General features: G+C 46.6%; 1 protein-coding gene across 4 annotated transcripts in view; it reads right to left on the bottom strand.

The window, feature by feature from the left end:
• The window catches only part of LOC115192657 (SRSF protein kinase 2), a 129,505-nt gene that overhangs the window by 3,490 nt on the left and 102,836 nt on the right, over positions 1 to 23,179 (bottom strand). For all 4 annotated transcript variants that reach the window (XM_029751412.1, XM_029751411.1, XM_029751413.1 and 1 more), the window contains 13 exons: positions 15,689 to 15,840; positions 13,718 to 13,826; positions 13,174 to 13,261; positions 12,922 to 13,009; positions 12,711 to 12,817; positions 11,178 to 11,343; positions 9,734 to 9,759; positions 9,269 to 9,581; positions 7,198 to 8,106; positions 4,044 to 4,159; positions 3,468 to 3,575; positions 3,314 to 3,383; positions 248 to 340 (listed from right to left, as the gene is read on the bottom strand). In XM_029751412.1, the coding sequence (XP_029607272.1) occupies positions 248 to 340; positions 3,314 to 3,383; positions 3,468 to 3,575; positions 4,044 to 4,159; positions 7,198 to 8,106; positions 9,269 to 9,581; positions 9,734 to 9,759; positions 11,178 to 11,343; positions 12,711 to 12,817; positions 12,922 to 13,009; positions 13,174 to 13,261; positions 13,718 to 13,826; positions 15,689 to 15,840 (2,345 nt within the window). The remainder of the gene's footprint in view (positions 1 to 247; positions 341 to 3,313; positions 3,384 to 3,467; positions 3,576 to 4,043; positions 4,160 to 7,197; positions 8,107 to 9,268; positions 9,582 to 9,733; positions 9,760 to 11,177; positions 11,344 to 12,710; positions 12,818 to 12,921; positions 13,010 to 13,173; positions 13,262 to 13,717; positions 13,827 to 15,688; positions 15,841 to 23,179) is intronic.

The following is a 23,179-nucleotide window of genomic DNA, read 5'->3' as shown; positions in this document are numbered from 1 at the left end:
TGGAATGACATCAAACACCTGGAAATCATGTGGTTGATGTATTTGATACCATTCCACTGATTCTGCTCAGGTCGTAACCACCAGCCCGTTCTCACAAATTAAGGTGCCACCAGCCACCTGTGTGCAGACTACAAGCTTTGTTACAAGTGTAACAATGGTGTAAACTGTGTATGTACATGTACTAATACTTAGAGATATACTGTTCCTGTCATTGCCTCATTGGGGTAGTGACTCATCGTGACGTTACCTTTCTTGGAGAAAAACTCTCGGCTGTACTTCCCGGCGGCGACCACTTTGCGTGGAACCTTCCCCAATAGCTCCATGATCAGAGCGATGTGATCTGAACCCCGGCCACCACAGGCCACACCACCAAACAACAGGCATGGCACAGCATTACATCACAAACATACACACACGCTGAAGGGACGGACGGACACACTGCTGCCTGGAGACACCACACTGACTGACAGACAGACTGACTGACGGGACAGTAAGTCTCTCAAGAAGTTAGTGGAGAGGACTATGCCTAAACTGGTTTGATAGTGTGTGTGAATTACATGCAGTACTATTCCCTCTTTATGGCCTTCCTATCTTTAACTACTGTTCACAACAATGGTGTGTTGGAATGCCAGGTAATTTGCTGCAAAACCCCTTATTGCTTTTGGACTTCTTATATCATTCCCATTCCACTCTATTTGTACTCCTGTATGTCCATCTGACTGTCTGAGTCAGTGTGTGCGCTCAGGCGTCTGTGTGTCTCCGTCCCACCAGCACTTTCCCCAGTGCTACCTCTTCGGTTGAAGAACTCCCGGGAATATTTTCCGGAGAGTGCAAAGTGCCGTGGAATAATGCCCAGCAGCTCAATGATGTGGGCTATATGGTCTACAGAGGAGAGAGGGAGAAAGGAGGAAGAGGAAAACGAGGAGGAGAAGGGGGAGGAAGAGGAGAGAGGAAGGAAGAAGGAAGAGGAACAGGGAAAGGAAGAAAAGGATAGAGGGAACAAGGAGGAATAAGAAAAGAGGAGTAGAGGGAGAAAATATAAAGGAGAGAGAAATAGGAGGACAAGGAACCGGAGAGAAGGGAATGGGAGAAAAAAAGAGAAGAAAGGAGGACAAGCAAGGAAGGGAGAGGTAAGAGGAAAAGGAAAGGGGGGAAAGTGAAAAAGAGGTAGAGACAGAGAGCTCAGTGTTAGTGACCCCACACCTGAGGTGGTGAGATGGAGTAGAGAGTGCAGTGGGTTTGGAGTAGAGAAGCATGCATCTATTATCTTTCAATCTGAGAGACTCATCACCAAATAATGGTCTGATTCTAACTGAATACAATTCAGTGGCTCTCATTGTCATCAATGAAGATATCATGGCAGTATCTGTTTATACATATTTACTACTTGCCATTTATATTGATAGTATGGTGAAATATGTATGGGGTCAAATGTGGGTGGCTGGACATGAGATCAACAGGAGGGTTGATGTGACACTGTGCAGGAGGTCAACTGGACTAGACTCAGGGATGGACAGGATGGTGGAGCTATGGGGCGGGTGGGGATTCAAACATGAGCCAGAATAGATGGGGTTTAGGGAGTGAGAAGGTGTGGATGTGAAGGTTTTAACAATGGCGCCGGAGGAGATGGCTGCAAATTTGATGAACTAACCAATTGTGCTATTGTGTGTGCTTTGAATTGGTAATCTGCTTCTACCATCAGTCCTATTAGCCAACGTACAATCACTGGATTACAAAAATATCCTACCAACGGGACATTAAAAACTGTAATGTTTGTAAATGAGAACTTGTTCTCAACTTGCCTACCTGGTTAAATAAAGGTGAAATAAAATAAAATAAATAAAATAAAATGTTTCACCGAGTCGTGGCTGAACGACGACATGGATAACATACAGCTGGCGAGGTTTTTGCGGCATCGGCAAGATAGAACAGCTGCCTCCGGTAAGACAAGGGGTGGCGGTCTGTGTATATTTGTAAACAACAGCTGGTGCACGAAATCTAACATTACCGAAGTCTCAAGGTTTTGCTCGCCTGAGGTAGAGTATCTCATGATAAGTTGTAGACCACACCATTTACCAAGAGCGTTTTCAACTATATTTTTTATAGGTGTCTATTTACCACCACAAACCGATGCTGGCACTAAGACCGCACTCAATGAGCTGTATAAGGCCATAAGAAAACAAGAAAACGCTCGTTCAGAGGCAGCGCTCCTAGTGGCCAGTGACTTTAATGCAGGGAAACTTAAATCCGTTTTACCTCATTTCTACCAGCATGTTAAATGTGCAACCAGAGGGGGAAAAAAAACTCTAGACCACCTTTACTCCACACACAGATGCATATAAAGCTGTCCCTCACCCTCCATTTGGCAAATCTGACCATAATTCTATCCTCCCGATTCCTGCTTACAAGCAAAAACTAAAGCAGGAAGCACCAGTGACTTGCTCAATACGGAAGTTGTCTAATGACGCAGATGCTAAGCTACAGGACTGTTTTGCTAGCACAGACTGGAATATGTTCCGGGATTCTTCAGATGGCATTGAGGAGTATACCACCTCAGTCACTGGCTTCATCAATAAGTGCATTGATGACGTCGTCCCCACAGTGACTGTACGTACATACCCCAACCAGAAGACATGGATTACAGTTAACATTTGCACTGAGCTAAAGGGTAGAGCTGCCGCTTTCAAGGAGCAGGACTTTAACCCGGAAGCTTATAAGAAATCCCACTATGGCATCCGACGAACCATCAAACAGGCAAAGCATCAATACAGGACTAAGATCGAATCGTACTACACCGGCTCCGACACCCGTCAGATTACAGAATACAGAGGGAAGCATAGCCGCGAGCTGCCCAGTAACACGCGCCTACCAGATGAGCTAATTAACTTCTAGGCTCACTTCAAGGCAAGCAACACTGAAGCATACATGACAGCATCAGCTATTCCGGACGACTGTATGATCATGCTCTCCGTAGCCGTTGTGAGTAAGACCTTTAAACAGGTCAACATTCACAAGGCTGCAGGGCCAGATGGACTACCAGGAAGTGTACTCCGAGCATTCGCTGATCAACTGGCAAGTGTCTTCACTGACATTTTCAACCTGTGCCCAAGAACACTAAGGTAACCTGCCTAAATGACTACAGACTCATAGCACTGCTACAACAGTTGTAACTACACAATTACTCAGTCTAAACACATTATCAACACAACGACACATATTAAACAGCTATTTCTACATCACTACATAGATAAACATGTACTATTGTGTTTAGTATGAGGCTGGTCTATTAGGAGAACAGTGTGTATAGACTCACCCTCATCCCTGGAGTAGTCCTCCCCAGAGTGGGGCTCAAACAGGTAGTCTCCTGTAGCCAGCTCAAACGCCTGCAGGACACACACCGGATAGAGTCATCAGTCAGTACTGATGTGTGTGTGTGTGCACAGGCATGTGTGTGTTTGTGTGCTCACCATGCAGGCGGTGCTCCAGATGTCAGCAGGAGTGCTGTATCCAGCTCCTATCAGGACCTCTATGGAGCGGTACTGTCTGGTTTGAATATCCTCTGTGAAGTGCTTGTGCTGAGAGACAGTGAGGAAGAGAGAGGAGAGAGATAGGATAAAGAGAGAGGAGGAAGGAGAAAGAGAGGAGAGAGGAGCGAGAGAGAAGAGAGGGGAAAGAGAGAGGAAGAGGAGAGAGAGAGGGGAGAGAGAAGAGATGGATAAACTATACTGTATGCTGTATATTATGCATCTGTGTCTATTGCAAAACACCCATACACATACTGTGCACCAGGGCTCTCCAACTGTTCCTGGAGAGCTACCGTCCAGTAGGTTTTCACTCCAACCCTAAGCAAGCACACCTGATTCTAATAATTAGCTGGTTGAAAACCTGAACCAGCTTAGTTACAACTGGGTTGGAGTGAAAACCTGCAGGAGGGTAGCTCTCCAGGAAAAGGGTTTGAGAACCCTATACACACACTCATATACCTCCGCATGCGTGCGTGCGTACACACACACACACACACACACACACACACACAAACTTACCACCCAGCAGGCGTTGCCCAGGTCAGCTATCTTGACTCGGAGTGTGTCAGCGTTGCGAGGGTCCAGGGGGTTAACCAGGAGGTCTGCTGCTTTGGCCTTGGCTAGAACCACATCATCTAGTTAGGATAAATGTGTTATTGTTGGGGAAAAGGACAGGCAGCAGGCAGAGAATGTCCAGCACGTGTGTCTCTATGACTTCATGTCAAATCAAATCAAATGTTATTAGTCACATGCGCCGAATACAACAGGTGTAGACCTTACAGTGAAATGCTTACTTAAAAGCACCTAACCAACAATGCAGTTTAAAAAAATACAGATAAGAATAAGAAAAAAAGTAACAAGTGATTAAAGAGCAACAGTAAAATAACAATAGTGAGACTATATACAGGGGGATACTGGTACAGAGTCAATGTGCGGGGGCACCGGTTAGTTGAGGTAATATGTACATGGAGGTAGAGTTATTTAAGTGACTATGCATAGATGACAACAACAGAGAGTAGCAGAGGCGCAAAAGGAGGAGGGGGGGGGGGGGCAATGCAAATAGTCTAGGTAGCCATTTGATTAGGTGCTCAGGAGTCTTATGGCTTTGGGGTAGAAGCTGTTTAGAAGCCTCTTGGAACCTAGACGTGGCGCTCCGGTAGTGCTTGCCATGCGGTAGCAGAGAGAACAGTCTATGACTAGGGTGGCTGGTGTCTTTGACAATTTTTAGTGCCTTCCTCTGACACTGCCTGGTATAGAGGTCCTGGATGGCAGGAAGCTTGGCCCCGGTGATGTACTGGGCCATTCGCACTACCCTCTGTAATGCCTTGCGGTCAGAGGCCGAGCAGTTGTCCTACCAGGCAGTGATGCAACCAGTCAGGATGCTCTCGATGGTGCAGCTGTAGAACCTTTTGAGGATCTGAGGACCCATGCCAAATATTTTCAGTCTCCTGAGGGGGAATAGGTTTTGCAGTGCCATCTTCACGACTGTCTTGGTGTGCTTGGACCATGTTAGTTTGTTGGTGATGTGGACACCAAGGAATTTGAAGCTCTCAACCTGCTCCACTGCAGCCCCGTCAATGAGAATGGGGGCATGCTCTGTCCTCTTTTTTCTGTACTCCACAATCATCACGTTGAGAGAGAGGTTGTTGTCCTGGCACCACATGGCCAGGTCTCTGACCTCCTCCCTATAGGCTGTCTCGTCGTTGTCGGTGATCAGGCCTACCACTGTTGTGTTATCGGCAAACGTAATGATGGTGTTAGAGTCGTGCCTGTCCGTGAAGTTATGAGTGAACAGGTAGTACAGGAGGGGACTGAGTACGTTCCCCTGAGGGGCCTTGTGTTGAGGATCAGTGTGGTGGATGTGTTGTTACCTACCCTTACCACCTGGGCGCAGCCCATCAGGAAGTCCAGGATCCAGTTGCAGAGGGAGGTGTTTAGTCCCAGGGTCCTTAGCTTATTGATGATCTTTGATGGCACTATAGTGTTGAACGTTAAGTTGTAGTCAATGAATAGCACTCTCACATATGTTCCTTTTGTCCAGGTGGGAAAGGGCAGTGTGGAGTGCAATAGAGATTGCATCATCTGTGGATCTGTTGGGGCGGTATGCAAATTGGAGTGGGTTTCTGGGATAATGGTGTTGATGTGAGCCATGACCAGCCTTTCAAAGCACTTCATGGCTACAGACGTGAGTGCTGTGGGTCGGTAGTCATTTAGGCAGGTTACCTTAGTGTTCTTGGGCACAGGCACTATGGTGGTCTGCTTAAAACATGTCGTTATTACAGACTCGGATAGGGAGAAGTTGAAAATGTCAGTGAAGACACTTGCAAGTTGGTCAGCGCATGCTCGGAGTACATGTCCTGGTAATCTGTCTGGCCCTGCGGACTTGTGAATGTTGACCTGTTTAAAGGTCTTTCTCACATCGGCTGCGGAGAGCGTGATCACACAGTCTTTCGGGAACAGCTGATGCTCTCATGCATGATTTAGTGCTATTTGCCTCGAAGCAAGCATATTAGTAGTTTACAATCATGTAGCTTAGCATCGGCTTCATCTGACCACATTTTTATTGATCTAGTCACTGGTGCTTCCTGCTTTCATTTTTGCCTGTAAGCAGGAATCAGGTGGATAGAATAATGGTCAGATTTGCCAAATGGAAGTCAAGGCAGAGCTTTGTATGCGTCTCTGTGTGTGGAGTAAAGGTGGTCCAGAGTAGTTCTTCCTCTCGTTGCACATTTAACATGCTGATAGAAATTTGGTAAAACGGATTTAAGTTTCCCTGCATTAAAATCCCCGGCTACTAGGAGTGCCGCCTCTGGGTGGGCGTTTTCTTGTTTGCTTATGGCGGAATACAGCTCATTCAATGCTGTCATAGTGCCAGTCTCTGACTGTGGTGGTATGTAAAAAGCTACAAAAAATATAGATGAAAACTCTCTAGGTAGATAGTGTGGTCTACAGCTTATCATGAGATACTCTACCACAGGCGAGCAATAGCTTGAGACTTCCTTAGATATCGTGCACCAGCTGTTGTTTACAAAAATACATAGTCTGACGCCCCTTGTCTTACCAGACACCGCTGTTCTATCCTGCCTGTGCAGCGTATAACCAGCCAGCTGTATGTTGATAGTGTCGTCGTTCAGCCACGACTCCGTGAAGCATAAGATATTACAGTTTTGAATGTCCTTTTGGTAGTTTCATTTATTGCGTCATCGATTTTATTCTCCAAAGATTGCATGTTTGCTAGCAGAATGGAAGGAAGTGGGGGTTTATTTGATCACCTACGAATTCTCAGAAGGCAGCCCGCCCTCTGGCCCCTTTTTCTCCGTCTTCTCTTCACGCAAATCACGGGGATCTGGGCCTGTTCTCGAGAAAGCAGTAAATCGTTCGCGTCAGACTCGTCAGGTTCTGATGTCCAGAAGTTATTTTCGGTCATAAGAGATGGTAGCGGCAATATATGTACAAAATAAAATAAAAAATTAGAAATGTACAAGTTACAAACAACGCAAACAAACTAACAAAAAACACAATCGGTTGGGGACACACTTCCCTACCACCTCCCCCACACGAGAAGGCCTTCTTCTCCGGCGCCATTTTAGCTGTATATGCACATCTGTGTCCATGCATGTGGGTGAAAGAGTGAAAGAGAGAGCAAAATAGAGAGAAAGGAGAAATAGCTCACCTTTAGGCGTGTCTCCAGTGCTTGAGGACGACACAGTACGACTGCGGTCTGCAGTGGGGCTGTGAGGGGAGGTCCCGGACCCCGATTGACCAGCTTCGCCCACTGTGACGGGGCTACCCGGGTCAGAGTCCAGAGGCAGGTCGGGGAAGCGTGGCGCCGTGCCCCTGTGGCGCTGCGCCCCGTTGGTCAGGCCTGGCGTGACCACCTCGCCATTGAAGAGCTCGTAGGAGGAGCTGAGAGAGCTTTGATCCCTGTCCGTGCAGCTAATCTCTGACTCTACCAGAGGGCAGTGCAGGGGGATGGGGGAGGATGTAGGAGCTGGGGGGTTGGCTCTGGGAAATCTCTCCCTGTCCCTCTCCTCACCCCCTAGGAGGACATGGCCATTGGTTTTGGGGGTGTTGTTGTTGTGTCCCATGGTGGTGGAGATGGAGTTGGTGAGGTCGTCAGCGCCCGTTTCTGTTTCATCAGCATCGTCGTCTTCATCATCGTCGTCATCATCGTCGTCATCATCGTCGTCGTCATCATCGTCGTCCTCCTCCTCTTCCTCTTTGTCCTTTTCCTGCTCCTTGGTCTCCTCACCCTTCACCTCCTCCTCTGTTCTTGGTTCCTCTTTCTCATCTTTTTCGGCAAGAGCTGGAACCAAGTTTTCTTCATCCTCATCTTCCCCATCTTCCTCCTCCTCCTCCTCCTCATTGTCATTCTCTTCCTTAACCTCCTCTTTCTCCCCCTCCTCACCCTCTCCCTCTGGGTTCGTGGTAGCTCCGTTGCCATCCCCAGGTGTAGTGGTGGTGGGTGTGGGGTTCTGTGTCTCTGTCTTTGGGGTAGGGCTGGGGGTGGGCTCCCCCTCTGGCTCTGCTGCTGCCTCTGGGGTGGGGGGCACCTCTGACTGTTCCTGAGGTGTGGCTGCACCTGAAAGACAGGGGGAGAGAAAGAGTGGAGGAGTGAAAAAGAGAGAAGGGAGAGAGGCAGAGAGAGAGGGTGGGAGGAAAGCGAGAGCTTGGGTTAGACTGTAGCTGTTTATGAATCCGCCTTGCATTTCTCCCACGCAGTACACTCTAAAACAATTCAGGGTTGTTTGGATGACCCAACTACTGGGTTACAGTCACTTAGTTATTTACAAAAAAATGAAGAGCAAGGTTGTGTTGTTGATGCTGGGTTTATTCTGGGTTATTGAGTTATGACCCAGCGGGTCAGATCAGAAGACTGGAGCCGTGGCTTAATAGGGGCATGCTTTCCGGTAGTTATTGCTGGTCACCTGCAAGAGTAAATGTAATTCCGGTTAATCTGTTCTGTTGTATTGTTATCACATGTTAAGGTTGAACATTGACATTTTTGTAGATTCAATGACGCTTACAGAAGTGTATGAGTTCCACAACTTTGCTGCAATATGTAAATAATATGTTATCAATTTTATCTCGAAATATGTAATGTGCACAAATATTAAAGGAAAATGTTATTTTGTAGTATACAAACTTAACATGATGAACAGGAATTCAATTTACTCTCACGGGTGGCCAAAAATTATTATTTGAAAGCCACGGCCCTAATAGGCCAAACCTCTTGAAAATAACCTATGAATAACATTAAAAAAGACCCAGGTGTTAACCCAACATGAAAGTCAACAAAAACCCAATTGATGATTAAATGAAGCCATGTTTGGGTAATTCAACAACCCAACTGGCTGGGTAAAAATAACCTAGCATGTGTTCTGTCCAATATTTACCCACCACTGGGTTACCAAATAACCTAAATGTTGTTGTTTTTAACCCGGCACTTTTTAGAGTGTCGGCCTGGTGTGGGTGGAGAGGTTGGAGGCTGGCCCATCCTCCTCCAGTTCTCCATTCAATTCTATTCACTCTCAGCTTGGTACAGCACTCTATCCACACAGCTCTGACACACACACACACACACACACACACACACACACACACACACACACACACACACACACACACACACACACACACACACACACACACACACTGGAATGAGTGAATAACCAACACATTGAGTGAATGAATATAAAACCATCACCACCACACTGATTGACAATCAAATCATGTCAACTCACAGGTGTGATTGGTTAGCCTGGTTGGCCTCTCCCTCTCCGTCTCTCCTTCCTCCTCCTCGTCTCCATCCTCTTCATCGTCATCGTCTTCGTCATCACTCTCGCCCAGTGCGACGGCGGGCCCCAGTGCCGCGTTGCGGGGTGTGTGTTTTGGGGAGTGCGTGTCCCCCTCACCATCGGGGCCCTCTGTGGCCCTCTGTTTCTCAGCCTCCCTCTCCAGGGCCTCGATCTCCCGCATGCGTATCTCCAACAGCTCGGTCTGACGCTTCTGTTTTTTCTTCAGCTTCTTCTTCTTGTTCTTAGAGATCTTCCCTACCTAGAGAAAAGGAGAGAGGAGGAGGAGAGAGGATGAGGAAGAGTCTATTAAAGTCACTGACTTACAACGACTCATGGGCTGAGTGACTAGAATGAGATAGAAAACATTGTATATTCTGCCCTGAGATTTATACAGAACATTGTGGTACTCACCGGTTTGGCTTGTGGTGCTGTGCTGACTGTTGGGATGAAACAGAGTCAGAGTCAGGAGAAAGTTCACCTTCAAACATATCATCCCCACAAGTCCTGTAATAATAATAATATATACCTCTGAATAAGATAACACCCCATTCAATTATTTATACCCTCTTACAGACTTCATACAGAATCTTTGGATGAACTGTGAGTTGAATGGAGGATTTAATCAAAGTAATTTCAGACAGCTTTATTCCCTTTTCCTAGATTCATAGAAATCAACCCTTTTCTCCATGTTTTACGCAATGCCCACATACATAGAAGTCATCATCATTCCAGCCTGACTCATAGGTGTGTGAGCAGTATGAAGATGTCTGGAACAATACTGATTTCTGAGGAAAAGTCATGGAAATTACCGTTAATTACAGAGGGTTCCTGTTGGTTGAGCTGAATGTGATTGACAGACAGCTCATGGAAGGGTTCATGAGGAGTTCATGAGGGGGTCAAGACCCCTAGCCTTGACTACATCCGTGTGATGTCGAGACTACTTGACCCCTGACTGCCAGGGCACACACGTGACAGGACAAACAAGTAGTAAAGTTTCAGGGAGAAGTTGAAGGAACATAGGCCAAGACAATAGGGAAGTGCGCGCTGGCCAGATAAGAATGCTTAAAAACTCTGCTTCCACCCTTTCCTCCTCTCTCCACTTGCTAAAGGCACGTTTCCGTGATCACTCTCACAAACAGCTAGCTTTTAGTGGAGCCACAAGCTCTCAAGCAATCTCTGTGCCTATCAAATCAAACTAGGAGAGCGCTCTCACCAAATTGATTGGTTGGCTCAGGCAGGCAAGCTGAAGCAACAAACTAAGAGATTGCCCAACTGATTGATTAATCTGATTGATTCACAGATTCCTTAATGGTGTGACCGCTGTACTGATCCACAGCAGGACACTCCAGTTATCAGAACCGCCGATAGATGAATCTACTGCTAGTAGGATAGTGGTTAAAAACAGTGAAACAGAGACTTCCCTATACTAGCATTAGACCTTGTCTTTGAGTAAGTAATTGGTCATAAGAATCAAACGGTTCATGATGAATATTACTCTCATGCCTCCTGTACAAAGAGCTCACTGTACCGATTCAACTAAGACTGAACCTCAAGTCAAGCAGCGAAAGATCTCTCTACACAGGTTTAGGGTAAAACAGTCCTAAGTACTCCTTTTAAATATATCTGACAGGCTTTATTCACAAGTCACTGTTGAACTCCCAAAACACTTCAGTTTGAAATGAAGACAAGGCTACAATAACTAACTATTTGGATAACGCTTAGAGGGATAGTTCACCTTCAAATTTTGTCAGATGGCTTAGGAAAAACTGTGATTCTTGGGTGATAATGATTATTTTAACCCTGCTATTTCCTTCTACAGACAGTGAGTTAGTGGGTGAGGAGGTCTGTACCCTACCTGCAGATCCAGAGGGCGGGGGCGCCCCAGCCTTCTGCCACTCTGTGGCTTCCACGGCCATGCGGCGGACAAACGCATCGTCCACACACATCAGGATGTTCTCTGGCTTGATGTCCGTGTGGATGATCTTACACTTGCTGTGGAGGTAGTCCAAGCCCTGCAGAACCTACATGAACACAGGAACACAAGCGTGCACAAATGCGCACACACACAAACACAGACACACGTGCAAGCAAACACACACGCACACATCACAGATGAAACACCACTGATGCTCTCACAACGCTAAATGAGCCATTCCTTTGATCTTAGTCATCCTCCATCGGGGACAAGGCTGCTGTTGTTGTTTTGTTTGGTGTGTGTGTGTTTGCCAGTGTTTGATTTCAGGGGCTTTTGTATTGAAGTTGAGAGCAGTTTCTATTCATCTTCAGTGGGCTTTTCAAGTGGGAGGCAGCAGAGATGAACAGATAACTTTAATTCACATGCTGCTCTGCTCTGGTCTTCAGGGGGAAGGGGCCTGTGAAGGCCTTGTGAAGTCAACAACATGTATTGTACTGAACTGGACTGGCCTGCAGTAGTGCCTCTGGCTGGCAATATCACTTATCTTCCTCTCATTGTTGGTGCGAATAAAGAGTGTTTATGGAAGTGAAAGTGATGTGTGTATGTGAATGTGTCTGAGTCAAGTAAATGAGGATGTGTGAGTGTGTGCTTGCGTGCGTGAGTTTGTGCCCATTTGTGCATGAATGCATGAGTGTGTGTTAGTGCTTTTTAAGGTCTGTTCGGTTTCGGTTAGATTATTTACAAAATAGTCACGGTTTTGATTAATATGATTTTTTTTTTAAACATTAAAAGGCACTATGCATTATGTGAATACTGTGACAACAAAAAAACAATGAATACAAGTCCTATGATGGTAGTGACTTCCCATTACTGGTTATCACTTATTAACCATCATTTATTCACATTACTTTAATAAAATATGTATGTTGTGTATATTAGTTTATTTGATAAATGTATTATTTCATTCCAATTCATCATCTCATCTCTAGAGATGTTGCCTATGCTGTCCGAACAAAACCCCTATTTTAGAAGTTCTTCAAAGTAAACAAGGCATACTTTTATGACTGCTGAATACCAAAAATCAATCACTATGATAATTTACTTTCAGGTAGAGATACCTCGCGAAGCAACTGTTCTCTATCCCTCTCGCGTGTTCTACTGTCCCTTCTCTCCCTTCCATGTCTGCCCCACACAGACCAGACAAGTAAGTGCGCAGTGGATTATGGTCATTGTAGTTAATTACCACGTTTTCTGCACTAAACTATGTAGAATATTGGCCTGTTGGAAACTACAAATCCCTACTACATTGCACAGTTCAGGCTGGATCTGAATTATCTAGAAAAACTGTGCACTGAGCTCCCAGAATAAAAAAAACAGAACAAAATGGAATTCAAATAATTGAACCGATGTCGGTCAATGAGTTGTTTAAAAAACCTTTTGGTTAACCGCTCAGCACTAGCGTGTGTGGCATACCTGTTTGATAATACTCTTAACACAGGGAAGAGGAAGGCCCTGGTAGTTGGACTTGATGATCCACTTTAGAAGGTGGTGTCCCAGAACCTCAAACACCATACACACATCTGGGACAGCTGGTCAAGGAGGACCACAGCTTCATCACTGAGATACATACGCAGATATAAAGAGCATATAAGTATACACACACACCCTCTGTAGACAAGGATACGTATTCCGTTGATTCCAGAGATCTTGAAGTCGTCTATCAGCTGAACCACCATTTCTTTGTTTTGGTCAGAGGGGTCACTCTCTCTCACCTGGAGATGAACGACAAAAATAGAGAGATCAGGACGGAGGGTGTGAGAGAGGTGTGCGAGGCATGGGGAAACGAAGCACACACACACACACACACACACACACACACACACACACACACACACACACACACACACACACACACACACACACACACGCTACTCACACATCTGAGCAGTTTGATCTCATCCAGGGCTGTTTCTGTGTAATGCTGAGCACTCTTCACCACCTTCATCGCCACAAAGTTTTTCACCCTGAAACAAGAAACACATAACACACAGAGAGATCCATATCACAACATGATGGACTACAGCAGAGCTAGCCATGCAACACTGATTAGGGAAAAACACAGTTCTGGGGAAGATGTTTACTGGTAATGGTTTCATATCCAAGGACAATGTCCATGTGAGTGAGGAACAGCGTACAGTGTATGATTGTGTAATTGATTTCATTGGGGCTAATTGAGTATATGGGCGAGCTGTGCGATGTAACCTAGTGAACAGTGATATTCTGTCACTGAGACTGTTATCCATCAGTGTGGTTAACACTTTGGCACTGTGTCTCATTACACTGCAGCTGCTACTGTCTACTGTGTCACGGTGTAGGAGTGGTTTTGTTGCAGCCGTTGTCATGGTGATGAGTTGGTCATCGTGGTGACCCGTCTGACTCCCGTTGACAGGTGTGTGTGTGTGTGTGAGAGAGAGACTCACTGGATGTCCCAGCACAGCCATACGGTGGAGAAGTGACCCCAGCCCAGCTTGCGGATCACATGGTACCTCCCATTGAACAAGTCCCCTATCTTCACCGGATGGTATCCACCTGAGAGAGAGAGAGAGAGAGAGAGAGAGAGAGAGAGAGAGAGAGAGAGAGAGAGAGAGAGAGAGAGAGAGAGAGACAAGAGAGAGAGACGAGAGAGAGAGAGAGAACAGAGGGAGAGAGAGAGACAAGAGAAAGAGAACAGAGAGAGAAGAGAGGGAGAGAGAGACAAGAGAGAGAGAGAACAGAGAGAGAGAACAGAGAGAGAGAGAACAGAGGGAGAGAACAGAGAGAGAGAACAGAGAGAGAGAGAACAGAGGGAGAGAACAGAGAGAGAGAAAACAGAGAGAGAGAACAGAGAGAGAGAGAACAGAGAGAGAGAACAGAGAGCGAGAACAGAGAGCGAGAACAGAGAGCGAGAACAGAGAGCGAGAACAGAGAGCGAGAACAGAGAGCGAGAACAGAGAGCGAGAACAGAGAGCGAGAACAGAGAGAGAGAACAGAGAGAGAGAGAACAGAGAGAGAAGAGAGAACAGAGAGAGAAGAGAGAACAGAGAGAGAAGAGAGAACAGAGAGAGAAGAGAGAACAGAGAGAGAGAGAGAGAGAACAGAGAGAGAACAGAGAGCGAGAACAGAGAGCGAGAACAGAGAGCGAGAACAGAGAGCGAGAACAGAGAGCGAGAACAGAGAGCGAGAACAGAGAGCGAGAACAGAGAGCGAGAACAGAGAGCGAGAAAACAGAGAGAGAGAGAACAGAGAGAGAGAGAACAGAGAGAGAGAGAACAGAGAGAGAGAGAGAACAGAGAGAGAGAGAGAACAGAGGGAGAGAACAGAGGGATATACTGTTCGAAAAACCTAGATAATCAAGATACTGATACTTCGAGCCAGGCTACTGAATCTATGCTATCAGTAGGCGGGAGGGCGTGAGAGAGGATTAAGAAAGAGAGTGAGTGAGTGAGTGAGTGAGTGAGTGAGTGAGTGAGTGAGAGAAGGTCCTCACAGCTATCAGGATATCAGGCTCCTCAGCAGAAAGACCACTCCCTCTTGGCACAGACAACAACCTTGAGCCTTGGTGCTGGTGCCAAGCATATAGAGCTTCTGGCTAGAGTCACACTGCTGCAAATTACATTAGGAGCCAGCAGGGATGATATAAGAGACAGAGTAAGAGGTAGAGAGAGAGAGAAAGGAGATGAAGATATGGGTTTAAGTGTATTGTGTGAAAGCGTCCGCATGCTTCCCAGCCGAAACAGTATTATGATGACATTTTGTGATGTTTTAGTTCTTTTTAGACTTGGTGTTGAGGCACACAACATTTTTTCTAGAGGCAGGCCATAGTTTGGAGCCCTTTTTGTTTGGTCAACAGTAGGGATTCTTCAATAAAGTCTTTGTTGTCATTCAACGAGAGACGACTGGTTTTCATGCACATTTTTTCTTGGAGAAATACTGCACCAAACATTTTGTTAGATGTAAAATTGTGTGACTAAGATATCCTTGGCAAAAACGTCAAAATGAATAACATTTCTTTCGTTATTTTAGATACATTTGGACTATTTTGAGGTGAGCGTATACTGGCTACAGCGTCTCAAAATGGACAAATAGTACTATTGCCACTTTTTTCTAGTTTTTCAAGCGAAGGACTTTTGAGGGAGTATGCAAGCCCACTCGGCTAGGCGCTAGCCGAACTGAAGCATGCTGACGCCTTCAGTGAGTGTGTCTAGGGAGAGGGGTGTATGCGGCATGTGTGTGAGAAAGACGGGAGAAAGAAAGAGTGTAGAGGTAGAGAGGTAAAGAGAGAAAGGGGGAGGAGATAAGAGTTAAGAAGACAGAACTGGATACTTGTGTATGCACGTATAAGCTATGGAAGTTCTACACGTGTGTGTGTGCCTACGTGCGGGGGTTTGTGAGTGTGTATCAAGTCCCCCCACCTTTGCAGTAGTCTGCGGGGTCCTCCTGCTCCTCATCGTCAGAGCCTAAGATCTCCTCCTCTGGCTCTGGGGGGACGGTCGGCTCAGGGGGGGCTGGAGGGGGAGGCGGGGGAGTGGGGGCAGACACCGGGGCTTTTTGCTGGGTCTCAGGCCTGACAGAGAGAGAGAGAGAGATACTGTTAGAACCTGAATTGGTAAGGGTAGGAACGACCCTTCCACTTACAACATACTAACACACAATTACACTAGAATCATCACTGCAGCCGATATGCTTAGCTGGATGCCATTTCTCTTTAAGACCTGATTCCATCTCGTAGCCCATCCCCAACCCTTTTCCCTAGCCTTTGGTGTTCTCAGATCTGAAAGGATTGTAAATGGAACTAGGCCCATGAGGAAGAGAAAATATACATGTCTGCTGTATTTTTAAGGGCTTAGTATCTTATCAATAAGACAGTGTGTGACTTCTCTTCCCCCTGTGAAAAGTCTGTTCCAGCCACTTTAATTCAGTGTTCTCTGTATGTTCAATGTTTAGCTATGCGGTGTGATGTTGAGGAATGAGCTAGTTCCATAACATCAATGAGGAACCCCCCAGAAACAACAGCGTGTATTCATTTAGATTACATAACGTTAAATAACACTCAAACTGGACAGTTGTATCTCCATCTCTTCATTCAAAGACTCAATCATGTGTTGTCATCTCTATCTTCTTGCCCTTTGTACTTTTTTCTGTGCCAAATAATGTTTGTACCATGTTTTGTGCTGCTGCCATGTTGTTGTCATGTTGTGTTACTACCATGCTGTGTTGTCATGTGTTGCTGCCATGCTATGTCTTAGGTCTCTATTTATGTAGTATTGTGGTGTCTCTCTCTGGTGATGTGTCCTATTTTTTTATTTTATTGTTTTATCCCAGCCCCCATCCCCGCAGGAGGCCTTTTGCCTTTTGGTAGGCCGTCATTGTAAATAAGAATTTGTTCTTAACTGACTTGACTAGTTAAATAAAAAATGTAATAAAATAAAAAGTATTGTTGGGTCTGCAGCTAGTAAATAAGGCATTTCACTGTACTGTCCATGTGACATTAACCAACCCCCACCCCACACACACACACACACACACACACACACACAATACACTTAGGCTATGTACTTATACACACTCATACACACACACTCCATGCTTGGATCTGTGCCCTTGCAGCAGGATGGTCCTTAACCAAAACAATCATGAAAACTTGAAATCGGCCCTTATTAATTGCCCATTCAGATTAATCGGTCGACCTCTAGTAGCCACCCTACAGCAGCGGCAGCAGCCACCCTACAGCAGCGGCAGTAGCCACCCTACAGCAGCGGCAGTAGCCACCCTATAGCAGTAGCCACCCTACAGCAGTAGCAGAGCCACCCCACAGCAGTAGCAGTAGCCACCCCACCCTACAGCAGCAGCAGTAGCCACCCCACCCTACAGCAGTAGCAGTAGCCACCCTACAGCAGTAGCAGTAGCCACCCTACAGCAGCAGCAGCCACCCTACAGCAGTAGCAGCCACCCCACAGCAGTAGCAGTAGCCACCCCACAGCAGTAGCAGTAGCCACCCTACAGCAGTAGCAGTAGCCACCTTACAGCAGCAGCAGTAGCAACCCTACAGCAGTAGCAGTAGCCACCCCACAGCAGTAGCAGTAGCCACCCTACAGCAGTAGCAGTAGCCACCTTACAGCAGTAGCCACCCTACAGCAGCAGCAGTAGCAACCCTACAGCAGTAGCAGCCACCCTACAGCAGTAGCCACCCTATAGCAGTAGCAGTAGCCACCCTATAGCAGTAGCAGTAGCCACCCTACAGCAGCAGCAGCAGCCACCCTACAGCAGCAGCAGTAGCAACCCTACAGCAGTAGCCACCCCACAGCAGTAGCAGTAGCCACCCCACAGCAGTAGCAGTAGCCACCCCACAGCAGTAGCAGTAGCCACCCCACAGCAGTAGCAGTAGCCACCCTACAGCAGTAGCAGTAGCCACCCTACAGCAGTAGCAGTAGCCACCCTACAGCAGTAGCAGTAGCCACCCTACAGCAGTAGCAGTAGCCACCCTACAGCAGTAGCAGTAGCCACCCTACAGCAGAAGCCACCCTACAGCAGTAGCAGTAGCCACCCTACAGCAGAAGCAGTAGCCACCCCACAGCAGTAGCAGTAGCCACCCTACAGCAGTAGCAGTAGCCACCCCACAGCAGTAGCAGTAGCCACCCCACAGCAGTAGCAGTAGCCACCCCACAGCAGTAGCCACCCTACAGCAGTAGCCAGCCCACTTCAGTGTGTCTGTGTACATCTCAACTGTTGACTTTGAGACTGGTGTTTTGCAGGTACTATTTCATTTCTAAGTGACCTCAAACTTTTAAACGGTAGTGTATGTGAGAGTGGATTCAGACTGTGTGTGGAAAATGAATTAAGACTGAGACTCTCTCCAATACAACCCAACATTGCAGAGTTATGTGCATCCTTTCAAGCACACCGTTCTCATTAACATGTGGTGAGTTATTCACAATTTTCGATGAACAAATACGGTTTTATATGTAAGATGGTTAAATAAAGAGCCAAATTATTGATTATTATTATTTGTGCCCTGGTCCTATAAGAGCTCTTTGTCACTTCCCACGAGCCGGGTTGTGACAAAAACTCACACTCATTCTTATGTTTAATAAATGTATCGTATAGTGTGTGTGGCAGGCTTACAATGATGTCAAAAAACAACATTTGAGAGTGAGCTGACCCTGGTGCTAGAGGGGGTACGCAGAGGAGGTTGAATGTTTGAAGGGTTACATGACTATAAAAACTTTGGGAATAACTGATCTAGAGCAACACAAGGCTAGAAGACATGGATGTGGATTAAGGCAGGCCCCCTGCACACCTCTGATTAAAAGGGGTTGGGTTAAATGCGGAAGACACATTTCAGTTGAATGCATTCAGTTGTACAACTGACTAGGTATCCCCCTTTTCCTTTTCTCCAGTGTCTAAAACAGCATAGCGTTCCGCGAAGGACAACATAGACACTTAGCATTGAGATTACTGCAGTAACACATGCGCACTTACAAACACAGAGACACATATAGCTTACTTACTTCTCGTGTTCTTCTTATTTCTATTTGTTGTGTGTTTTTGTTCTACATTAAACATTTTAGTACTCCATTGATATTGATTACTGCATTGTTGGGTCTGCAGCTAATAAATAAGGCATTTCACTGTACTGTGCATGTGACATTAACCAACCCCCCCCCCCCCAAACACACACACACACACACACACACAATACACTTAGGCTATGTACTTATACACACTCATACACACACACTACCTGCTTGGATCTGTGCCCTTGCAGCAGGATGGTCCTTAACCAAAACAATCACGTACTGTATCATAGATCACTTCCACGGGCTCAGTGCTTTTAAACTTGAGCCTGCCACACACACACCTAGCCACAATAACTCTGAGCCCATCCTACAGCAGTAGCCGCCCTACAGGAGTAGCAGTAGCCACCCTACAGCAGTAACAGTAGCCACCCTACATCAGTACAGTAGCAGTAGCCACCCTACAGCAGTAGCAGTAGCCTACCTACAGTAGTACAGCAGAGGCAGTAGCCACCCTACAGCAGTACAGTAGCAGTAGCCAACCTACAGCAGTAGCCACCCTACAGCAGTACAGTAGCAGTAGCCACCCTACAGCAGTAGCAGTAGCCACCCTACAGCAGTACAGTAGCAGTAGCCAACCTACAGCAGTAGCCACCCTACAGCAGTACAGTAGCAGTAGCCACCCTACAGCAGAGGAAGTAGCCACCCTACAGCAGTTGCCACCATACAGCAGTAGCAGCAGACACCCTACAGCAATTGCCACCCTACAGCAGTAGCAGTAGCCACCCTATAGCAGTAGCCACACTACAGCAGCAGCAGTAGCCACCCTACAGCAGTAGCCACCCTACAGCAGTAGCCACCCTACAGCAGTAGCCACCCTATAGCAGTAGCCACCCTATAGCAGTAGCCACCCTACAGCAGCAGCAGTAGCCACCCTACAGCAGTAGCCCTCTACAGCAGTAGCAGTAGCCACCCTATAGCAGTAGCAGTAGCCACCCTATAGCAGCAGCAGTAGCCACCCTATAGCAGTAGCAGTAGCCAACCTACAGCAGTAGCAGTAGCCACTCTACAGCAGTAGCAGTAGCCACTCTACAGCAGTAGCCACCCTATAGTAGTAGCAGTAGCCACCCTACAGCAGTAGCAGTAGCCACTCTACAGCAGTAGCCAACCTATAGCAGTAGCAGTAGCCACCCTATAGCAGAAGCAGTAGCCACCCTACAGCAGTAGCAGTAGCCACTCCACAGCAGTAGCCACCCTATTGCAGTAGCAGTAGCCGCCCTATAGCAGTAGCAGTAGCCACCCTATAGCAGTAGCAGTAGCCACCCTATAGCAGTAGCAGTAGCCACCCTACAGCAGTAGCAGTAGCCACCCTATAGTAGTAGCAGTAGCCACCCTACAGCAGTAGCAGTAGCCACCCTACAGCAGCAGCAGTAGCCACCCTACAGCAGCAGCAGTAGCCACCCTACAGCAGCAGCAGTAGCCACCCTACAGCAGCAGCAGTAGCCACCCTACAGCAGTAGCCACCCTACAGCAGTAGCAGTAGCCACCCTACAGCAGTAGCAGTAGCCACCCTACAGCAGTAGCCACCCTACAGCAGTAGCAGTAGCCACCCTACAGCAGTAGCCACCCTACAGCAGTAGCAGTAGCCACCCTACAGCAGTAGCCACCCTACAGCAGAAGCAGTAGCCACCCTACAGCAGAAGCCAGCCCACTTCAGTGTGTCTGTGTACATGTATGTGTGTATTGGGGCATGCAAATGTGTGTGGATATGTGCGTGTGTCACATGAGGTTGGTGGCACTTTAATTGGGGAGGACGGGCTCATTGTAACGACTGGAGTGGAATCAGTGGAATGGTATCAAATGCATCAAACACATGGTTTCCAGGTGTGTGATGCCATTCCATTCACTCCATTACAGCCATTATTGTGAGCCGTCCTCCCCTTAGCAGCCTCCACTGGTGGGTGTAATGTGCATGTGTGTGTGTGTTTTAATTCATACTGTAGGGAACAACGTACATCCTAGAACACACACACACGGATGTGTGTTTGTGTCTATCGCACACCCATCACCACTGTGACCACTCATACACACAACAGCAACACACACCCATCACCACTGTGACCACTCATACACACAACAGCAACACACACCCATCACCACTGTGACCACTCATACACACAACAGCAACAACAGAACCAGAAGGTTTCTGAGTGCATGGAAAGCCCATGTCAAACAACAACAGCAGCAGCAAGGCAGGAACTAACTCTTAGAGTGCGTTCTAAAGGGCACCCATATTCCCTACATAGGGCACTACTTTTGACCAGGGCCCATCAACAGTAGTGCACTATGTAGGGAATAGGGTGCCATTCGGGACACAACCTTAGACAAAGCAGCTGATTCAGAGCAGTTGGGTTAAATGCTGGAGACACATTTCGGTTGAATGCATTCAGTTGTGCAACTGACTAGGTATTCCCTTTCCCTTTCACAGAGCTAATCACTGGCTGCCATTCTCCTCATTGCAGACATGCCAGTCCAGGCTGTAGTCAGCTGACACAGCAGCAAGGGGATGCATGTTTTGGGGCACTGAGCAAATTCTAGGTCTTGTGAGCAGAAACTTGAAAGTTGTGAGAATTTTGTTCAACTTCTGCCGCGCGTTTACAGTGAACACTGACGCTGTACCCTTACAGTTTTAGACAGTAGCCAATAGACTATTGCGGCTATTTAAGCATAATGTCGGTCTACAAACAAAACCAATGGAGCAAATCTCAAACTTTTCAAATGAAAATAGCTTTGATTTCTATGATATAGCCTACAGTAGCCTGTTTGTGGTGTTCAATGCTGGCCTGTCAGAGGGAGGAGGAGCGTGGTTTAAACTTGCTCCTCCTGTCGTCGGCGTGCAGGCTGATCCCAGCGTCGTGACGCACTTCCTGTTGCCGGTTGTAGTTCCTGTCTTCAACAGTTAATTTACCCGTAGTTTATATACTTAATATTGTAGCATAGCTTCCCCGGTATATTATAAAGGTTATGCATACAAATAGCCAGTTCAACCCTAACAAACCCTATCTTATTTTTCCACAGGACAAATGCATTAACACTTTGTTTTGTGGCTAAACAGGGTTGTTGGTTTCTAGATGGTTAAGTGTCACATTGCTATAAGTAGTGTAATTACGTAAGGGATAATCAATGAGGGGGCTATGCGTTCTATGGAAAATAATGAACGACAATAATGAATGACGTGTACGGTGTGTCCCATGACGTGCTAGCGGAGTGGAACTGACCTACCACAGAGTTGTATTCTTTTCCAGAGAAGGCATAGAGCCCAGCGTTGATTATCCCTTTTATACCATGGCTAATATTTAACACATTTGCTACTAGAGATGTTCATTTGCTGGTTGAAATGTGTTAAACATCCACTGAAGTAGCTAGCAAGTTTACTAGGTAGCTACAGTAGTTACCAATGATAGCTAAACTAGCACGTCTGTTTGTTTGGTTAACTAAACCATAGGGTGGCGCACAATCGGCTCAGTGTCGTCCGGGTTTGGCAGGGGTAGGCCGTCATTGTAAATAAGAATTTATTCTTAACTGACTTGCCTAGTTAAATAAAGGTTAAATAAAAAAATGTTAAACTGCCAAGGTATAAAGCACATTATAAAATGGATGGTTCGAGCCGTGCATGCTAATTGGCTGACAGCCGTGGTATATCAGACCGTATACCATGGGTATGACAAAACTTTTTACTGCTCTAATTAAGTTGATAACCTGTTTATAATAGCAATAATCTGGGGTTTGTGGTATATGGCCAATATACCACGGCTAAGGGCTTCACATGTGTGTGTGTGACCATGTGTGTGTAAACAACGCCTCAGGTGGGATGCCCTATAAGTGTGTTTGTGTGTGTGTGTGTTGAGCAGGAGCTGAGCGACATGGGGGTTGGAGAGGGATTAGAAATGGAAAAACAAACAGAGGGAAACTCCAGCATTCTTTCTCTCTCCAAACTCCAGGGACAAAAACATGGAATAATGAGGAAAGGCAAATGCACACACACACACACACACACACGCACACACACACACACACACACACGCACACACACACACGCACACGCGCACGCACACGCGCACACACGCACACACGCGCACACACACACACACACACAGCGAGAGAGAGAGAGAGAGAGAAATGTACCGGTAGTTGATTAAGTAAATCATTTCTCAGTGTGAGTATAAGAGAGCAGAGCACAAAGGTCCCTTATTCAGGAAAATAGTTCAACATTGTTTATCATTCTCCTGCTAAATGGGAGAAGAAGACAAACTCTTCTCCCTAACATCAGGACAGAGTCCCTGCCCATCTGATTCCCTGCCCAAAGTGTTTTTCTTACAATTTTCCTAC

Source organism: Salmo trutta, chromosome 4 (genome assembly GCF_901001165.1).
Source record: "Salmo trutta chromosome 4, fSalTru1.1, whole genome shotgun sequence".
Taxonomy (NCBI): domain Eukaryota; kingdom Metazoa; phylum Chordata; class Actinopteri; order Salmoniformes; family Salmonidae; genus Salmo; species Salmo trutta.
This window is presented reverse-complemented; position numbering and strand designations above follow the sequence as displayed.